Raw genomic sequence first — 19,973 nt, 5'->3', positions numbered from 1 at the left:
CCAGCGTATCAGGACTTTATCTAATTGCACACTACCACGATCGTTGAAGCCATTGAGTCCAGACTGGTAGATACTTTCGTCATCGCCCATGAGATACCTGGTGCCATAGAGCGACACAAACCGACCGGACTATAACTCCTCTACCCAAGTCTCGACGAACGCATCAGGGTCATTGAGGTTATCGACCCAGTAGAAGAGAGCAGGTCTGTCCATCGGATCCTTGGGTTCAACCTTGGGATACAAAAATGCCAATTTTAAGAACTCAATAAGAGAAGGGTTTAAGCTTTCAGCAATCTTCGGCGACGGGTAAAATACTCCCACCAGGTAATAAGTGGTCTTTGGCAAAGGTCGCGCTTACCCTTGCGACGTTACATTACTATTTGTTCACGTTTTCTACCGATTGCATGAAAGTTTCGTGCTTATATCCATAGAGAGTCATAGCTCAGCTATGCCAGTTCAGTACCGGCTATAGCAACTACCCTGCCAGGTCTGCGACTTTACAACGCAGCAATTATGGACTAGCTAAGTGTAGGTATGTTAATAGCTCTAAATCGAACATGTTCGACACCGCTGTTGATGGAGTATAAATGTGGAACAATATGATCGCCATCAAAACGGTCGTTCCAATGATATCAACATACTCACCGAAAATGGTTTAGCCTGCCTGGTTCTCAGGATTGGGGAGCTAAACTATATTTGGAATCGCCCCTTTTCTCGACACGTGACTGGCATGCGCCTGATGAAGGTATCGTTCAGAGGCACTCTCTCGAGGACTCACGATTCATTCAAGAAAAAGGAGAAAAGGAAGTGTGAGTTTAACCATGAGACATGCCCTTGATATGAAAGGACAACCCCTGAAAAGGAAGACAATGTTGTTGCCGTGAGACACCGGCGCTGTAGAATGTTCCTCCTACCATGGGTGCATCAACGTTCGGAGATGAATCAGGGACTACTTGAAAGTTGAAATATCATGGATTGTCCAGCCTTCTGCCAGAAGCCCTTGAACGATGATTTGCCTGTGGTCGGGGGTTTTTGTGGGTGGGATGGATCTACCAGTCAAAAGTGTGGTTCTGCAGCAATTGCGCAATCGACGTGGGCGCCGAGGATGGCCCCTGATTGGCTGAGGCAGTGGATGAGGAGCTGTCAAGCAATTTAGGGTGGCACTAGAGATGTTTTGCAAGTATAAGAGATCGCAGAGGGAGATATCAACTCGAGAGGATATTTAGGAAGGAACTGATAAAGATGGCAATGGGGTTGGCCATTCCAAAACCGGTTTTTCTCTCGCGGTGTGATGCAGCCAATGATACAGGTCAATTGCCTCGGCGATTGAAAGACTCCGGCGGGAGTCGCCGAGCAAAAAAATGTCAACCTGGAACTCAGGAATGCCTCCACATTCACTCCCTTACCTCGTCCCTTTCCCTAAAGGATTGCCCCAGACTGCTTGATGGCCCCGTTCCTCGCAGAGAATGGAAGTCCGGTCCAACCATCACCACCATCAGGATGATGAGCCCGTCATTTCCGTCACGGGTCACGAACCCAGACCTCCATCGCCGACGGCCACGACTCATTCCCGTGGCCAAAATCGTGTCGAACGAGACGCCTTAGAACTCCACCAAATTGAGACACAGCTGGACAATGAATTCGGCTCCTCAACAGCATCGATCTCCTCTGGCGAATATCGCATTACTACTCGTCGGACGGCCTCTCGCACCAGTCAACGCACAGAACGAAGTCAAGCGCCACGTAAGGGGCTCTTAGGGAAGGTTCAGCGTTTCTGGACACGCAACGTGGTTTTGACCGTTCCGCAGAAAAGTAACCGCGATCACTTTGGTAAGCTTATTACCGTCTCCATACTCATACCTTCTTCCCCTTTGCACGGATTCGACTTCAATTGCGGCCGGGTCACGTTACTGAGCCGGTCTTCTTCGGTCTTCTTCAACCGTTTTCCCCCTCCCCCCATGATTCACGATAAAGAAGGGGCGCACTTGCTAATGATGTTAGCGCTGGAGCGGACATTCCTCGCCTATATCCGGACATCAGTGGTCATCGCAATGCAAGGCGTACTAATTGCTCAGCTCTTTCGCCTCCAACAACAGCCTTCATCCGCTGATCAATTGACATACTATGAAATAGCCATCCCCCTTTCTGTGACGTGTCATTGCATTGCCGCCGTGGTAGCAGTGATAGGAGCGTGTCGCTTTTGGACACAACAGAATGCGGTCGCATTGGGAACCGTCTATGCCGGCGGTTGGGAGTTGAATTGTATCGGACTGCTAATCGCATTGGTAGGTAATTCTGCTTTACTGATTAGGTGACCTAAAGAAGAGATATGATGGTAGCTAATCTGGCATAGATAATTTTGGCGCTTTTTGTCTTGTCAATTGTGGTCATGGTTGAACTTGAATAACAGAAATCAAAAGCTCGAAAGAAGTAATAGACTTGTACAGTACGACTGTGGGATGGCCATCACATTGTGGATCAAGAACATGGCATTTAGTGTTCAGGATAGGCAGAGGCAAATTAACTCTGCTCCAAATCTAATGAAAGCAAGCTTTGACATCTACACCTGCGGAGCAAGGGATATATCCTTTGTCGGTATATGGGGACACATGTCCATGAATCTTATCCATGATTGCGTTTACGATAAAATGTTAGATCTATCTTCAGGGGTGCATTGCAATCTAACCCTAACGAACACCTAACACTAGCTATGATCGAAAGAGACATCATACAGGACTCATGACAAAACTTCGCAAATTCGCTCCAAATGCATGCAAATAAACAAAAAAAAATGGTATAACCGAAAAGAGAAAATATCATAGGATCCGTTTTCATCGCATCACCAAGCCAAAACTTCCTTCTGGGCTCCACAGGCGAGACCCGAGCAGATCTCCTCGTCCTTCGCGCTAACCTTAGCGTCATCGGGCAACTGCTGTCTCGCCGGCCAAATCTCCCGGCCCTCCTTCTTCTCCCGGTCAAAGTGCTCCGTGACAACCTCGCGACAGGTGCTCTGGAAGAAGAGGGGAGCCTTCTCGTACTTCGGGTGCAGCTGGCCGTTGACAAAGACACCCCGGTTGAGATTCTTCTGTGCGTTGTTGCAGAGAACCTTGTCTTCTCCCATGACACGCGCATACATGTCATTGATCAGTCGGAAATCCTCTTCCGCCGCGTCCTTATGTCTCCAGATTTCATAGGCCATGGTCGAATGGTTGGGACCCTTCGGAAGGAATTTTTGAACCATCATCCAATGTTTCCTGTATGCGGAGGTCAGCGACATTATCCCGTTTACGGTTGGAGATTCAAGGGGAAGGGGGGAGTAAAACTTACGTGACAGTCATGGATGAATTGGGGAAGTAATAGGTGCTGGCGGTGTTCAGACCTTTCGCGATCTGTTCGGGGGTCGACTTGCAATGGTGCTGGATATGTCCATCTTTGACATCGCTGTCGAACGAGTCCAGGTTGAGGAATGCCGGGATATCTGCGTGGGTGGTGGGGCAGTGGTAACACTCGTTAAAGTTATCCGCCAGAATCTTCCAGTTGTAGTCGCCCTCCATTTGATAGGTATGGTCGAATTCGTAGTCGTCGAAGTTGATGCCATTCTCCTGGTAGCGTGCCTGCTTGTCGACGTCCTCAAAGTGCTCCTCCCAGGAAACTTCTGGGACGTCCTTCGAGTCCATGTTCACCCAGATAAAGCCGTTCACATCGACCTTGACGTGGATGCGGAAGAGACCGTTCTTTTCCTTGTCGAATCCATCCAGCTCCTGGTAGCCGGGTGCCTTGGCCAGCTTGCCGTTCAATCCGTAGGACCAGCCGTGGTAGCGGCATGCGATGATCTTCTTGTTTCCGCAACCCTCTTCCTCGATGACGGGGTACGCACGGTGTCGGCAGACATTGTGGAACGCATTGATGTTGCCTTGTCGGTCACGGTTGATAACGAAGTCGAATCCAGCGACCTCATAGCGGAGCCAGTCACCCGCCTCCTTGAGACGCGAGCTGTGGGTGATGAACAACCATCTCTTCGAGAAGATCGCACGGCGCTCGAGCTCATACATCTCCGGCGCGGTATACCATGATGCCGGCAGAGCACGGACGGGGGTTGGCTTAACCTCCGCGCCCTTAGTTGTGGAGGCCTTGTTGCCAAAGTTGAAGTAGTGCAGCATTGAAGCCATGGCTGATTGTGTAGAGAGAAGGTCACAGTAGAGTGTCCCAGTGTTGCTTCTGTTCGTGATCTTGGTAGACAGACTTGTGCCAACAGTAGTGACCGGAGACGCCTTTTTATGTCCATACTGAGACACCCCTTCTGATATCAACTGATCGTAATCTCGGTCTTCATCAAGCTCCACCATTGCCACTATGAACATGACACATGGCTAAACTGGATTTGGAATGCGTAATGAGAACATTGATAAGACATTTGTGGAATGTACCCGGTGGTTATGGACTCAATAACCCCATGGGGTAAGGAGCCCACCTGAAATGGGTATGTTTTACCCAAAATCAGCCGTGGAGATCCATCCTGGAGACTCGCGGCACTGGGGCCGAGATACCATTGATCAGTCGGACCCTTTGCCGCGGGACGCCCGAGCGAGGGTGGCAGGCGTCGGCTTTCCCGACGCACCTTAATCGCCCACCTTTCCAACTTACACCTGGGCTATTTCGAGGCGATCTCACGCTTTTCTCTCCACACCTTTTCTTGCCTCTTATCTTCAGATATCCACTTCTATTTACTCCTTCTACTGATGTGCACAGATTATCCATTCAATTTGGTCTGATGTTTGATTCCATGTATCACTATCATTCTCCACCGTACATACAATCACCAACAGCAGAATTGAAGACACAAAACATGTCATAATGATTCACAGGACAAAACATATCTGGTACCGAGTCACACTATAACTCTACAAGCTATACAACTTACACTCCCAGCGATCGAACAAGGGGAAAAAAAAAAAAAAGTGTACTGCTCGCCACTGCAACAACCCAAGAGGTCATGTGAGGGATACACTGGAAACTTTTTCCCAAAAGGAACAGGTACCAAACAACGGCTAATCAACAAAGCGCAAAAAAGTCAGCTACTGAACAGTCCGGTGACATCTAGACAACGCAATCAAAAACAAGCAGCAATCCATAGTCATTAGTCCGGGCGCAAACCCGACACTAATAACCCCTCCTTGTCGGTTCTCCCGTGCAGATAACAAGACCAAAGTGCTCCACTCTATCCATCCATCGCCGAAATAGTGGGTCGGTTTCCAGCCGCCGTGCCTGGATCTGATCTCTTCTGCCACTACGCAGATAAGATACTCCCTAATGCTGCACGGAGTAAACTGGTTTGGGCATGAGGAATGAGAACATACTTTCACCCCTCAATAACTATAACTTAAACCAGCATGATCGTTATAGGGAGGATGTGTGTGCTGATGTGCGCTTTGCTGCGTTAGGCTGTCATGGTGACATGAACGTCCCCACATATCAATGCCCAAGATCCGCCATCCCCGCGCTCCGATGCCGAATAGGTGTACGGGTGATAAGAGGGTGGGCTGGAGGCGATCCTTTCGGGTTCAAGCCGAAATTCAATGGTCTCGGCAGACCGCGGAGAAGAGGTCGATATGTCCGCGATGTTGCCGATGAGGCATGAATTGGAAAGAGCACAATAGCTATGATATCAATGAATTTTCTAGAAGACTTCTTAGCCCGCAGATAGCCAATAGAATGGATGAGTGTAATGTAGTTCTAGCCTTGTAGGCCATTATTTTTGTGAAGTTGAATCAAGGAGTTATACATGCCTAAGATCACCCAGCCTGGTGATGATGCTGATCTCCGTAGAACCGGTCGACGGCCATTCCGGAAGGGGAACTTGCACGGGTGATCAGCAGGATATACCTTTCGGACGAGACCGTTGTCTTTCGCATTTCTCTATGCGTATTCCTAGTCGAGCTTTCTTGGCGGCGGAGAAATGATCCTATCGGCTATTGTTCATCTCAACCTTGCAAATTTTGTGTCGGAAAGATGTGCACAAGTATCCTACTATGTAGTTCTCGTTACAATGGTATTGGGGTCAAGTCCTCACGGGAGGAAGTATGCGTATACATCTCTGTTTGTCATACGCCCCAAGTCGTTCGATGATTATACTAACCACGGTCCTTCTCTCAGTGAGCCCCTCCGAAGATAATATCCCAGATCAGCGCGACGCAGAGTAAGCCCAAGCAGATCATGCAAGCAAGAGACACCAAAGACTTCACAAGACAAGTCTTTTACAAAGTAAACACCATCTAAGAATTAACCCGGAATCACAGCACTACTTCTTCAATCACCATATCCTCCCTAGCCACATCACATACATAGCGAAAGACACGCTCGACAGTATGTCTCGAAACGAGTTAACTTCGGTACCGACGTAGAAGGGCCAACTGTCTCCCTGTCCGATATAATCATAACCTCCATTCTACCGGGGATTGATCTGGCAGCACTTCTGGCTTGTAGCAATCTATACCCATCTGATTCCCCCGTTGGACAGGCTGGTTGGACGCCTTTATAATGGTCCTTAATAGATTCACGATAAGTAATCAAGCGCCCTTGCTACTTACGAGAGACATAGGCCGAATCACAATCCTTGACGAGATATGACGATGTTACGGGGATGCTGCACCGGATGAGAAGCATGGACTGATTTTATTCGGTGACGGAGGGTCAGTTCATCAGCGGATAGAAAATATGGTTGTTATCCTCAAGATCCTGGCCATCTGGGATCCTATACCGGAGCTAGGTCTAGGTAGTCCTCGTGAGGATCAGCTGCATGCAAAGCATTAAATAAAATTTATCATAACTATCCCGTTCTCGTAGAGTCCAATATATGAGACATCGGGTTTCTTGCATTCATTACCTTGGCTAATGACAAACGCAGAATCATCCCATCCGACCACCCAACAATGTCCGGACACCATAGGTGTCTCTTGAGCGTAATTTATAGGGTATTGTCAGGTTGACAGGTATTTTCTTTCTTGTTCGGTGGGTTGACAGTCTATTCTGCGATAAGCAGCCGAGAGGAAACCACAAGGTAGTAATTCGGTAAGTAACGAGTAGCAGCGCCATAGGTATGAGAAAAGATCCTATACTCTATACTCAGAGTCCGGAATTATCTCATAGCGAGGGATAAACGGCCACTCCCCATCCAGTAACCCGATATCTAACCTCAATCCATGTACGCCAAACCTTTTCCCGGGTGGTAAGACCTATGTGATATGCCATAGGACATAAATGTATGTTATGATATGATATGCCCCCCACTCACTTGCATACCGTTACCATACATCCACTGCAGAAGACCCCTTACCTTTTGGAATCTGAGAATTCAGGGGAACCGAGATACAATACCCAAGTACTTAGGTTTCTTACTCCGGGGTATTCTCAACGATAATACAACAGAACGAGGACAAGGGAAATTGGAATGGAATCATCTTCACCACGAAATCATAAATATATTAAATCTATGTCTAAGAGACGCACTAGTATCTAGTACAAAACCAGTGCAATTAAAAAGCTGTCTCGAGCTGATCAAAAAATACAAAACATAGAATGGTATCTAAATTTTCCCCAGAATGTACACACGATCGAGGGTTCGTCCTCCGTCTGTCCGCGAAACATCGTTTCATAAGCCGTTTGATGCTAGCGTAAACTGGGCCCAAGGTTAGCTCGATGAATGGATTAGGTGACATAGGAAAAAGGGGGGAGAGGAGCAGTTCTTACATTTACAGGCTCTTACCAACGATGGCAATGACGGTACCGACAGGCACACCAACTTGGGGGAGACCAAGGCCAGAGACGATGCCGGCGACTTCGGGGGAGAGCTGGACGAGGAGAGCACCGCCGTCCTTGCCGACAACGGTGACGACATTCTCGACGGCAGGGCCAAGGTCCTTGACGAGGACGCCGACGGTGGAGGCAGAGGCGACAACGCCACCGAGAGGAGCGGCGAGTTGAGGGAGACCGAGACCAGCAACGAGGGCGGTGACTTCAGGGGAGAGCTGGATGAGGAGGATCTGGGCGTCGGTGCCGGTCACGACGAGGATGTTGTTGACCTCGGGGGCAAGGTCCTGGAGGAGTTTGCCTTTGCCGGCGCCGGTGGCGGGAGCAGAGGGAACAGCAGAGGGAACGACTCCGTTGGAGGGAGTAGGGATGGCGGAGGGAAGTCCAGAGGGGAGGCCAGATGGAAGGCCAGAGGGGAGGCCGGAGGGGATGACTCCAGTGGTGCCGGTAGGTGCTTGTCCAAGGAAGCCGATAACGGTACCCAGGGGCAAATCGCTGCTGCCACCGCCAAGAAGTCCACCGATAACTCCACCGAGAACTCCACCCAAGAGCCCGTTGAGGTCAAAGAGGTTGTTGACGACGGGCAACTTGTTGGTCAGGACACTCAAGACGGCGACGTTGTCCAGAAGAGGGGCACCAACGGCAGTGGAAGCCAGAGCAGAGAGGATGTAAGCGAACTTCATTTTGAAGGTATGTTAAGGAGAGAAATGAGAGGCTGGGATTATTATTATTATTATTAAAGACTGAATAGGAATGAATGAATGAATGAGAGAGTGAGTGATTGATGCTGAAGAAAAAGGCTGTAGTCTGGAGGGTTAGGAACAGGTTTATATACAGTTGAACAGGGTGATCGTCCTTCGCCAGAGACCCAGATGAGAGTCCTGACGCCTTCTCAGCAAGGGTAGGTGGAGACGTTCCAGAGATCCAGAATTGAGAGATGGAATTGGAGTTAGGGCAATTATCTCGTGTTGGTGGAGATAGTACCCATGCTATTGATGGCATGAATCGCGTTATAGGATGATTGACGGACGATCTTACTATCAGCCTTGGGCAGCCTTCAGTCCTATGCGTCAGTGTATTGTTTAGTATGCTCAATTACCTCCCCCCGTAAGTATCCAGATCCGATTCGTCTGTTGTAATTTGATATATCAACAGACCCAGCCAATGGCCATATACCTTTGTCTTGGGATATGTCTATCATAAAAAGATACTGGAGCACGATATCGGTATCTGTCCCTCGACATGGGTGATGAGAAACCAGCAGTACAGAGTAAAGCCGCTGTAGTTTGTGTGATTCAGCTTTCATCACCCAGTCTTGCTTCCCTCTCCAAAGCGAGGGGCCAGTACTAATTCATCGTTGAAGTTTCCTATTTTGGCTCTTCATCTGTTCTACAGTGCGTAGGTACTTTGCATACGAAATGCCCAGAGCAGTCCTGAGAACAAAATGGGTCCTACACACCCTACTAACCTGAATGCCGACAGATCTCGGTTCTCCGGCTTTACCATCTTCATCTTTACCAGACCAGGATGATACCAAACTAGTGGGAATCAGCTTCTGGCTGAATATTTCCAGAAAAGTGAACCATCCTGCGAGATGTACCTGCGCTATGGCGTTGGACAGTGGTTTAATTTGTTCTATTGATTGGCTAATGCCGCTTTGCAGGTAGTAAATTATGCCAACCATTGGGCCCAGCCACTGGCTAGAGGCTTAAGGGTCGGGTCCCTGTCGATCGTTATATTAGCGTTCATCAACATGCGTGGTAGATACGGAGTACACAGAATAGTCTCCACTGTGGCTCTGGCTGCCTTCAATTATCGCTCCGCTAACCATTACACTTCGCTTTAGCCTACCAGCCATTTGTTAGCTTTGTTTAGTAGATCAGTTGCTTATTTCGTTGATGTGTTGAGCGACAACCAAAGTTAGAAATACGGGTCAATCAGCAAGCCTCCGCGGCGGGAAATCATGATTTTCTAGAAAGAGGGAGACATGTAAGATGAAGATGTACCGTCTTGCAAATCATAATAATTCGAATGGCGCGATTTTCCATGCGTCGGCAGTTAAGGTTTTACTTTACTTTTCCTTGGCCGGTGTAAATCCGGTGAACTATCGAATATTCTAGCTTGACTGTAGATCATCTCCACACAGGGCACACACAACCTAGTGTCAGAGAAGCTTCGGTAGATGAGAAATTTAGACTCAAGAAGTGCCGTTTAATCAACTCTGTTCGTGAAGGTAATCCCTTCTTAGTAATATAGAGAAATACTTAGCTATATTTCAATGCTAGTAACTCACTCCAAAACGACCGGGCATCTGTCTGCAAGAATACCAAGCTTACTATTTTATTTAGGGGTCGCATAGTCCATCATCGCTTAGAAAGATTGCATAATAGACTCCCTAAAAGAGACATCAAATATGATATCAGGACCGCATGCGGTCAGCGAGCGTGTATTTCTAAGCCATGTTCGCGCCACCTCCTGCATCTTTAGGTTACTCGGAGATGTAATCCGTGGATAATCTACTCCTTACTGGTAATCAACACTTGATGATCTCTTACAGCTCAGAATGGCTTGCATCAAACCTGGAACTCGGACCGTTCAGCCTCTCCCCCTTGCTTCAGTCTCTAAGGATGGGGTTTTGACTAGATGGTACTAAATGTTTAGGTCACTTAGGGGGTTGGACAGGTCATGGGATTGCGTGCTTGGTCTACCCCAACTTGGATATCACATTTTCACTAACTACTCCGTAGACATGTCCGATTTTACCCAATTCCAATTACAAATAGCAATACGGAGAAGTACTTTTTATGACCCGGAAAATTATTCTTGCGGGCACGAAAAGCCATCATTCTGACTTTGCGCCACAGGTTAACCCGCTGTAATAGAATTGTCACTTTACCGTATTAAACATGATTACACTAGCGTTGGGCGCAACTCTATAGTTGGACGTGTATTATCGATACGGACGGGTGGCTTGACTTGAGGCGCTCTTGGCATCTTTCGAGTCCATGAAATCGTTCGTTGATGGCATCGAGACATGTAGTAATTGAATGTAATGACGATATGCTATGGACCAGTATAGATACGCATTTTTGTTGTTTATGATAGCTTACAAAATTAACTGATTGCATGGGTGATATATACTTTGGGATCCGTTGGTTGGGTGTCTTGTAGTGAATGATATCTTGACTAGAAGATATATATATTTAGGTCTTCTATGTCTCTGAACAACCACTTTTGTGAACACATCTGATGGTTATGAAAACACTCTGTTTAATTGTACAGATATTCATCCAAATAAACGATCTTACTTGAGGGAAGTATAACCCTGTTGTTATATTTCTTTTCTTTCCTAGCAGATGTTCTTTTGGTCAGGGCATTCGCAAACAGCTACTACCTTAAGTTCCTAACCAGGCTTAAGTCACGTGATATAGTCTCTAAGTACGTCTAACTAGTTGCAGTGCTGGCTGATGACTACACAAATGTATCTCTAAGAAACAGGCATAGCTGGCCGATACATGTGAATCATAATGGCAAAGCTCCAAGGATAGGAACTGGAGACATAGCCCGTTGTCCATCCTTATACAGACAAAGCATGATGGGATTCAACCACACGGGCGTCGTCCACAAGAGGAACAGCCCCACCCATACGTATCCCACCACACGCCTAAAGAGAGGACTCATTCTCTCAATCTGAGCGCGAAACAGGGATTGAACGACACCCTCAAACATAACGCCAAGAGCCTGGAGACAAAAGAACCACACAGCACCGGTTTTGTCTCGAGGGACGCCGAATGCCAAGTCCATTCCCATGTGGATAAATCCAGACACGGTAAAAGCGAAAAGCACCCGTGGATAGCAGGCCCACCGCGACTTAGGGGGTATCTGTAGAACAGAGAAAGAGATGAAGTCTGCGTTGGAGACGAGAAGCGTACGGAGGACTTGGTGCCATGCCGTTCTGATACCTGTTAGTCGATTTTCATTTGTGGTGACGAAAGGCTAGGTGACTTACCCCCATAGTCGTGTTAAAGACCAAGCTTCGGTCAGTGAGTTGGCCACTGGTGGCCACTCCACGGGGTCGTAAATTCCTAACGCTACCAGCACGATGCCTCCAAGGCTATACATCCCCACGATGGAGGCCCTGCATACGATCCCGAATGAGATAGTGATCATAGAGTGAACCAGGATTGTATTTGCCGATGTCCCGTGCAACCAAGGGGCGAGAATCATTTTGCTGTCCGATAGCTCCGCCATAGCGCCAGCCAGGCGAGGGTCGTTCGGGTCCATAGTGCATAGATGTACCAATAAGAACGCGATACATACTTTCACACTGCCCTCCAGTACAAACTTTAAACGGGAGGGTACATATCGCGGATTGGTGCTATCGAACACGGGGAGTCTCGAAATCTGCCACGGCGTGTTGATGCGGCGATAATTGAACGCGATGTTTTGCGACCAGAGAATTCGACGGACGAGAGTCGACTTTAGGGAGTAGGAACTCTCTTTCTTTGGAGCTCTATCGCCAGATCTCTTCACTTCCCACTCAACCTGTGCCTCGTAGGAGACCCGACTCAACACCAGCATATCAATGGCGTTCAGTACGTTCACCCAACACATGGCCGCCAACGGCCCTCCCGCTCTCGTGTCGGCAAAGGATTCAGCGACGCGAGATTGGAACGAGTATGCTAACGCTATTACGATCGCCGCGGCCATGGACCGGACGATAGACTGGGACGGCGTTAGAGCCACAGTTAACCCCGTTACCAGCTGGACGAAGCCCCATTGCGCCAGTGGGACACGCCAGGGCTCAAACGTGGCGGGGTCCATGGTTGAGAATGTTAAAGAGAGTTACGAAGGGGTACAGAAATCCTGACAGTTTTCACAGCGATTGGGCTGAGTGAGGCTGGGAGACTAAAATTTTCAGTTTGCATTAGGGCCTACGATTTGGTTGGTGATCAGCATCTATTTGCAGGAAAAAAGCAATGTTATCCCGACTTTGGCAACATTGATTGGTTGAATCGAAAATACGAGCCATCTTCCTGTTGATGGAGCCTCGAAATAGCCCCATTTACTATTTTCTTCGTCCGTTCTGGTTGGCTGAAACTGGGTCGTGCAGATCTCCTTACTGCTACTGGTATGTGGGTCATCCGTATAGGCTCCGCTGGATGCTTTGTCATGTTTCCTCCCAAACAAGAGACTCAAACGAGAAGTCCCGTTGATTATAATTTCACATCTTCCAGGCAGATATGGCAGAGAACGTACTCAACGGGGGAAGATTTATCCATGACTATATTTGTTGTGCGATAATTAATACCATGTTCTTACATTAGCGCATCCCGCCTCGACAACTCGCACACTGCAGTACCTGACGCAGCATACACTATCAATTGCCTACAATTTTATATCCAACAAACGATTCAAATTGACGCTGGAGCATGTGCAATATCACGAGCTCCAGTTAAATATTACGCAACATGCTTAGCACACGGATGTGTTTCAACAAACAAGCCTTACTTGGCGCGCTTTCCCCTGCATAATGAAATGCTTACACAAACCCAGAAGTACCGGAAATATAGCTATGTGTTCATCATGCAAGGTATGTTGTAATACATATCAGAACCATGCAATTTTAGCTTCCTAAAAGGAGGGGGCTTCTATGGCTCGTAATATGGCCTTCATAAACTACGAAGAACAAGGTGAATGAAGTGGATTTGTCTAGCGCAAATTAGGGTCCACCAAAGCAGGTTGGCCTTGGGTATCGAGCCTGGATAGGATAAAATCCTTCCTTATAATTGGCTGGATATGATACGATGACCTACCCACCTTAACTTGGTGACTGGGAGAAGTGTCAAGGGTAGAATCTTATGGCATCTTCTGGGCGTACTGTAAAACTTCTCCCAGCCTATGCATTGAAATAGGCAAATGTAGGAAACGTACCATGTATTCTTCCAAAAACTCTTTTTTATGAAGTCGACGAAGTGCTCCAGCTTATGAGCCTTGGACTGGGGCTTTTCCGCAAGACACCAATCTATTGTTGTTTGCGGCGAGTGTGATAGAGGTATGTCCCACTTTTAGGAACCGACCGTGGTTGCTGATGAGGCTAGGATGGAAGTAGAAGGACGTTATAGCTGACCATTCAGGACAATATTTGATGTAATCATCTACTTCTAGTATGCTTTTACGTGCATCCCGGTTAGGCATTTCGAGGGATCTATGACATGTCTATGTGATCGCAAAAAATATATCCAAATCAGTAAACCGTTAGGCCCTTTTTCGCCAAAAGTCTTCTGCTTACACAGTACCGACCTACTGATACAGTGTCTTCTTCTAGGTTTTGTTTTGCTTGTGAAGGAGATGATAAAGATCCCGGGATATAGATCTTGGAGCAAGCGGGAAAGCGGGGAAGGGCCGAGACAGCAAGGGCATTTATCCAATCATGGAGATTTATGTCAATAGCAAGCATGCTTTGATTGATAGCTTTGAAGAATGGCAAGGAATGGCTGTTCTCGGTACGTGATCCATGGTTGAGGTCGAGCATGAGGTCAGATATGACCTCACCAACCGACCCGCACGAATGAGAACAATAGACAATGGTAAAAGAAGCTTCGGCTGGAAGTAAAGCTAACTCTTATCGAGAAAGCTATTTCCTGGAATCTAGATCGAACAACCGTCCATGGAAAGTTATAAAGTCTGCAGTCCGCTGCTTGGTTTTGAGTTGAGAGTGTAACACACCAGCTTACTGCATTTGCTTCAAGAAAGACATATTATAACCCAAGACAAGATGGTTAAAGATCTCGTAAGATACGAGCATGAAATATCTACAATTTCCCGGTATTAACCAGTCCGCAGACCTTTGATGTCAGTTATGACAACGAGCTAGCCCACATATACTACGGAGACGGGAAAAAGCTTGCTGATCAGTACGAATGTCAAGAGGTTCTATCCCGTCCTCACAGGCTAATATCCATAAACAGTTTACGGGAGATTTATCACGACAAGAATCTCCAGTTCCCTGATGAATTCGACTCTAATTTAACTACCCCTCCGATCCATTATATGTCGTACGTGCCTTGTGATTGAGGTTAGGCGCAGAACTGACTGTAGTAGGGTGGAAGCACCGGACGAAGCCAACCTTGACGATTTAAAGAATGTGAATGTTCCTCCTGGCTTGAATGTTGATATTATGGAGTGGCATTTGTAACTTTTGGGAGGTTTTGGGCATTTGTCTTTGGTCTTCGGGTGTTAACAAGGCGTATGGTTTGGCTATTAGGTTACATATAAGTTGTTTTCCCATCTAAAACGTAGACTCGTAAGAATGAATCTGGCGTACTTGTGGGTATATGTAATAAATAACGTACTCTATGCCATATTAACTGTGTAGTTCCATATTCTTAAGCACAATCCCCGAGTTGTTCAATCAGTGCGACGTGCTTTCAAGGGCTGGATACCGACGTATACGCTGTCCTTTTTAGCAACTCTAGATGCGTGACTCGATTGAATGACATTGCTGCCTTGATTGCAGTTGCAGTTATTGATCCAGTTCTTGACGACCTCGTAGTGCAAACATGGACCGGACTAGGATCCCGACGACCGCTAGAATGTCGGTCTTAGTTCAAAAAGGAAGCTTTTTGAGCATGTACTTGCAGCAAGGATAAAGTCATGAAAATGTGGTATCTCTTTATCAGAACATAGAACATCTGCGACACAGCGCTACCTGTTAAGATAAACATGACTAGGCAGGTAGGAAGGTGCATGTCTCGCCGGTCGTTTTGGAATATCGTTCAAGATCATCATCGCAGCTTTTCCCCTCCGCTTCCGTGGCTTGGGTCTCCCGCCGAGCGCTCGAAAGAGTGGATAAGCTGTGAGAATACAAGGCAGAATGAAGCATAATAGCTTCCGTAATGTAATAGCAATTCTGGAGCTTTAGCTAAGTGTTAGAACCATTTTTCCATGTAAGCTGAATGGTACCAGACGTCCTTGAGACCAACGACAGGGTACCCATATTTGAAGCTCCAGGCTTAGAAGGCGGATAGGGAATTCCACGATATCTGCCACGCTCAGCCTTTGCCTACTTGTGATTCACTTGTCCGTTCGTTGACATTGCAGTTCATTGTTACAGATCATTATGCCTTGTAGTAAATATAGCGCAGCCACCTGTCTGTCCGTGATTGTCAAGATAAATGAATGAATTTGGTATCGTCATTACGCAGTGATTCATTTTGATAGAGAACGTTTCTTCGTGGCTAAGTATAGAAATCGAATGTGCAATATACGTCTTTTGTCGACACGGTTGGGACTTCATTCTCCAATGACCTTTTCAAACGAGGCGAGAAAAACAAAATAAAAAGTAGAGAGCCAGTGGTCCAGCATCCCCCGCCACATTGATGGTCAAGAACTTGATCTAAAACGATAGACTTTATACTCTATCCCTTGTGAGAATATCCTTGTGCGAACCCAGATTCTCCGTTCCACATCAACACCAAAGACACCATGTTCTCCAAAGACCTACAAAGCATGCAGAATTTCGTCAGGAGACTTGCTAGCCAGAACAGGTTCTATTATTTACTATTTCTCCTGTAGGCAAGGAATTCCCGCAGCGTTGCATCTATTAAAGAGCCGAGGCCACCATGACGAGTGGTGAGGTCATCGTGTACGTAAACTCGATGATCTCGTACAACCAAAAACGACGAGAAAATAAATTAAAAAGAATGTTGATGATTTATTCCCGTAGACTCAAGCTTTCTGCTGATCCCCAGAGAAAAAAAAATAATCCTTATAATCCGACCGGGCCGATCATCTCATCCCTTGCATAGATCCTGTCAGCTGCATTGACGATCACCACCAGCATGGTCCACCTATCCAGAGTAAAAAGGGGCAAGCAGGCCCAAAAGCCTCAGCACGAGCAAGACCAAGGTGAAGGTGCGGCGACCCCGTACGTGTATGGAACACACTATGCCACTGAAGAGCTTCCGGAGCATGTCATGTCTGAACGGGAAATGCCCGCAGATGTTGCTCTCCGGTTGATTAAGGATGAATTGAGCTTGGATGGAAACCCTCTGCTCAAGTGCGCTTCCTTTGACTCCTCATGTTTGTATCTTGGTCTGATGGTGGCTTAGTCTCGCGAGTTTTGTTACCACTTATATGGTAGGTTGTTGGCTGCGTGTGTCACTGTTCAGATGCGCTAATTCCAACAGGAAGATGAAGCGCAAAATCTTATGACCGAGGCGATGAGCAAGAACTTCATTGATTTCGAAGAATACCCACAAACCGCGCACATTCAGAACCGTTGCATTAACATGATCGCGAACTTGTTGAATGCGCCGATCACCGAAGGGAACAGTGACCAGGATTGCCTCGGGACGTCCACGATCGGATCATCGGAAGCGATTATGCTCGCGACACTGGCCATGAAGAAACGCTGGCAGAACAAGCGCAAGGCAGAGGGGAAAGACTGGACGCGTCCGAATATCGTCATGAACAGTGCGGTGCAGGTGTGTTGGGAAAAGGCAGCGAGATACTTTGACGTGGAGGAGAAGTACGTCTATTGCACGGATACACGATATGTGATAGACCCGAAGACTGCAGTGGATATGGTGGATGAGAACACGATCGGCATTTGCGCTATTATGGGCACAACCTATACGGGACAGTATGAAGATGTCAAAGGCATCAATGACTTGCTCAAAGCGAAGAATATCGACTGCCCGATCCACGTCGATGCAGCTAGTGGCGGCTTTGTGGCGCCGTTCGTAAGGCCAGAACTGGAGTGGGATTTCCGACTGGAAAAAGTAGTGTCGATTAATGTCTCTGGACATAAGTATGGATTGGTAGGTTCTGCATGATACTACGGCCTATCCTAGGTCTATGCTAATTGGAAAGGTCTACCCTGGCGTCGGCTGGGTCTTCTGGCGCTCTCCTGAGTATCTACCTGAAGAGCTCATCTTCAACGTTAATTATCTCGGTTCCAACCAGGCCACGTTTACATTGAACTTTTCAAAGGGTGCCTCCCATGTTATCGGCCAGTACTACCAATTGATCCGACTAGGCAAGCATGGATATCGATCTATCATGCAAAATCTTACGAAAGTATCGGACTACTTGGCAGATGACCTAAAGAAACTTGGATTCTTGATCATGAGCGATGGCAACGGTCGCGGCTTACCACTCGTTGCTTTCAGAATGAAGCCTGATGACGATCGACTGTATGACGAATTTGCTTTGGCTCATGTTCTTCGCCAACGCGGATGGATCATTCCAGCATATACAATGGCTCCACATAGCAACCAGTTGAAGATGATGCGTGTTGTCCTTCGAGAGGACTTTACCATGCACCGGTGTAATATCCTCCTTGAGGACATCAAAGCCGCATTGAAGTCACTAGAAGAGATGGATGCCGAGATGATCCAGAAATACACGCTGTATGTCCTCGACCCGACCAATGCGGAGTATAGGCTAACAAGAATAGGCATCTTAGGGCGCACAGCGACAGAAAACTGCCGCAGCAACATGCACATTACAAGAATGAAAAACACTCATTGCAGGGTAGAACTGGGAAGACGCATAGTGTATGTTGATTTTACTTCGTGCCGTTGGGCGCTTTGCAAAAGTATCTCGTATCTGAAAGCCCTCAATGCTCTAATTTTCAGTAATTACATGCGGGAGTAGTCATATTAACCAATATAAGCACACATACCCCGGAAGGAAGTGAAGAATAGTAAATGCGAGAGACCATGGAATTAAACCCGTGACTAGAACCGGCATAGGGAGAAGTAGGAAGCGACAATCAAAAGCACAACATCAAAGCTGGTCAAGTGATAATGAAGCAAGGACTAAGGCTGGCATGTAGTGCAAGTATAGTACAAGTACAGTCCATTTTGCAATGAGGCATAGGGTTATCTGGAAAGTGTATGCTCCAGTGTTCATAGTAATCCTAGGGTTTAGGACATCACCTGCCAGTAAGCACGGAGTCAAGAGATCATGGAAATCCGTCGTTCTTGAGAGAATTCATGACAGGAATACGGAGGAAGACAAATAGTTTCCTTTTTTGTAGTACATATCCACATATCATGCTCGTCTGATTTTGCTCGTCTAAATTAAACCTCCAAATTCAGTGGACCGGATTGACAAATTCGCAGCATAATGTGACCAGTACATATGTCGAGACCAGCGTTCGCATGCTCAGCACGCATTGATCCAATCAATGGACCCGTGATTTGTCCACGTCAAGAGCTATAGTGTGAAGATTGCATGTCGCATGAACCTTAACCTATTTGGTGAAGTCAATTGACATCCAACAGCGCATTAGCGTCCACGGTCATAGACCTCCATCAAATGTCGGTAAGCCGTAAGCATGGGCTTTTTACTTGATGCCTAGAGAGTTCTATTGGTGGCGGTGCATTAATCATCACTAAGTCATTGTCGCTATCCCAAAACAATAGTTGTCGATGTGAACTGGTCGCGCGGTGCCAAGGGATTTCAGATCTCCGTTTATACCCGTTTATTGACATGGCTTGGTTTCGATTGAAAGTGGGATTGGATTCTACGATGGTCTGTCTCTCGTTAATCGCTAAATTAATATGTTTAGAGACATATTACAATCTTAAGAGCTACAGCATTATGTCACGGGCCACGAGTGATAAAATGCTTGCTTTTTCTCTCAATGCAAGAGAGCTTACGCAGAGCCGACGAACCATCGCAAGCATCCTTTGCTCGACTTGGTGCGTATCGGTCTGTGGGATTATCGGCTAGATCGCCGTGCCCTGTATAACTCTTGCATCTGGTTTTGCTTATTTAGTGAACCCTAAAAGACGTCATTATGTGATGTATCAGATCCGTCTCGTATGGTGCCGGACTAGGAACAATAGTTTACTTCCCAGAACAGTAAGTATAAACCTTCAACATCAATAATGGCGGCCGTGCACGGGCGGCTGTCACCCTCCGGATCTTCGTAGCACATTCCATGGAGTACATGAACTCCCATTTCGACGACGATCACCGAGCTGATGCGCAAACGCCTGCGTCAACGACCCCAGAGAACTTTCCTCTAGGGAATTTGGCTCGGATAGTTTTCGACACTGCAGCTGATATACAATAGACCATGTGGAATATTGGTTCTTGACCGCTCCATCACACAACTCACTCAGCGAATACTCATAAATCTCAGACTTTGA

General features: G+C 47.1%; 6 protein-coding genes across 6 annotated transcripts; 3 read left to right on the top strand and 3 right to left on the bottom strand.

Annotated features, from left to right (window-relative positions):
• Positions 1-1,466: 1,466 nt before the first annotated feature.
• On the top strand, positions 1,467-2,407 carry BDV38DRAFT_282589 (DUF202 domain-containing protein; the record flags this gene model as incomplete). The annotated part of the gene is made up of 3 exons (XM_032059814.1): positions 1,467-1,830; positions 2,002-2,285; positions 2,354-2,407. The coding sequence occupies 3 exons, from the start codon at positions 1,467-1,469 to the stop codon at positions 2,405-2,407; spliced, it is 702 nt and encodes a 233-aa protein (XP_031914043.1).
• A 432-nt stretch (positions 2,408-2,839) lies between these two features.
• Positions 2,840-4,169, bottom strand: BDV38DRAFT_270995 (aromatic ring-hydroxylating oxygenase subunit alpha; the record flags this gene model as incomplete). The annotated part of the gene is made up of 2 exons (XM_032057241.1): positions 2,840-3,254; positions 3,328-4,169. 2 exons carry the CDS (start codon positions 4,167-4,169, stop codon positions 2,840-2,842), a joined length of 1,257 nt encoding a protein of 418 aa, XP_031914042.1.
• Positions 4,170-7,748: 3,579 nt separating this feature from the next.
• On the bottom strand, positions 7,749-8,489 carry BDV38DRAFT_282587 (uncharacterized protein; the record flags this gene model as incomplete). Its single annotated transcript, XM_032059813.1, has 1 exon — positions 7,749-8,489. The coding sequence occupies one exon, from the start codon at positions 8,487-8,489 to the stop codon at positions 7,749-7,751; it is 741 nt and encodes a 246-aa protein (XP_031914041.1).
• Positions 8,490-11,155: 2,666 nt separating this feature from the next.
• Positions 11,156-12,630, bottom strand: BDV38DRAFT_292599 (wax synthase family protein; the record flags this gene model as incomplete). The annotated part of the gene is made up of 2 exons (XM_032062042.1): positions 11,156-11,761; positions 11,816-12,630. 2 exons carry the CDS (start codon positions 12,628-12,630, stop codon positions 11,329-11,331), a joined length of 1,248 nt encoding a protein of 415 aa, XP_031914040.1. The 3' UTR covers positions 11,156-11,328.
• Positions 12,631-14,584: 1,954 nt separating this feature from the next.
• On the top strand, positions 14,585-15,004 carry BDV38DRAFT_282585 (uncharacterized protein; the record flags this gene model as incomplete). Its single annotated transcript, XM_032059812.1, has 4 exons — positions 14,585-14,599; positions 14,653-14,723; positions 14,778-14,864; positions 14,911-15,004. 4 exons carry the CDS (start codon positions 14,585-14,587, stop codon positions 15,002-15,004), a joined length of 267 nt encoding a protein of 88 aa, XP_031914039.1.
• Positions 15,005-16,649: 1,645 nt separating this feature from the next.
• On the top strand, positions 16,650-18,377 carry BDV38DRAFT_282584 (glutamate decarboxylase; the record flags this gene model as incomplete). The annotated part of the gene is made up of 5 exons (XM_032059811.1): positions 16,650-16,867; positions 16,920-16,947; positions 16,998-17,630; positions 17,683-18,221; positions 18,269-18,377. The coding sequence occupies 5 exons, from the start codon at positions 16,650-16,652 to the stop codon at positions 18,375-18,377; spliced, it is 1,527 nt and encodes a 508-aa protein (XP_031914038.1).
• Between the last annotated feature and the right edge of the window lie 1,596 nt (positions 18,378-19,973).

This window comes from Aspergillus pseudotamarii, assembly GCF_009193445.1.
Source record: "Aspergillus pseudotamarii strain CBS 117625 unplaced genomic scaffold BDV38scaffold_24, whole genome shotgun sequence".
Lineage (NCBI taxonomy): Eukaryota > Fungi > Ascomycota > Eurotiomycetes > Eurotiales > Aspergillaceae > Aspergillus > Aspergillus pseudotamarii.
This window is presented reverse-complemented; position numbering and strand designations above follow the sequence as displayed.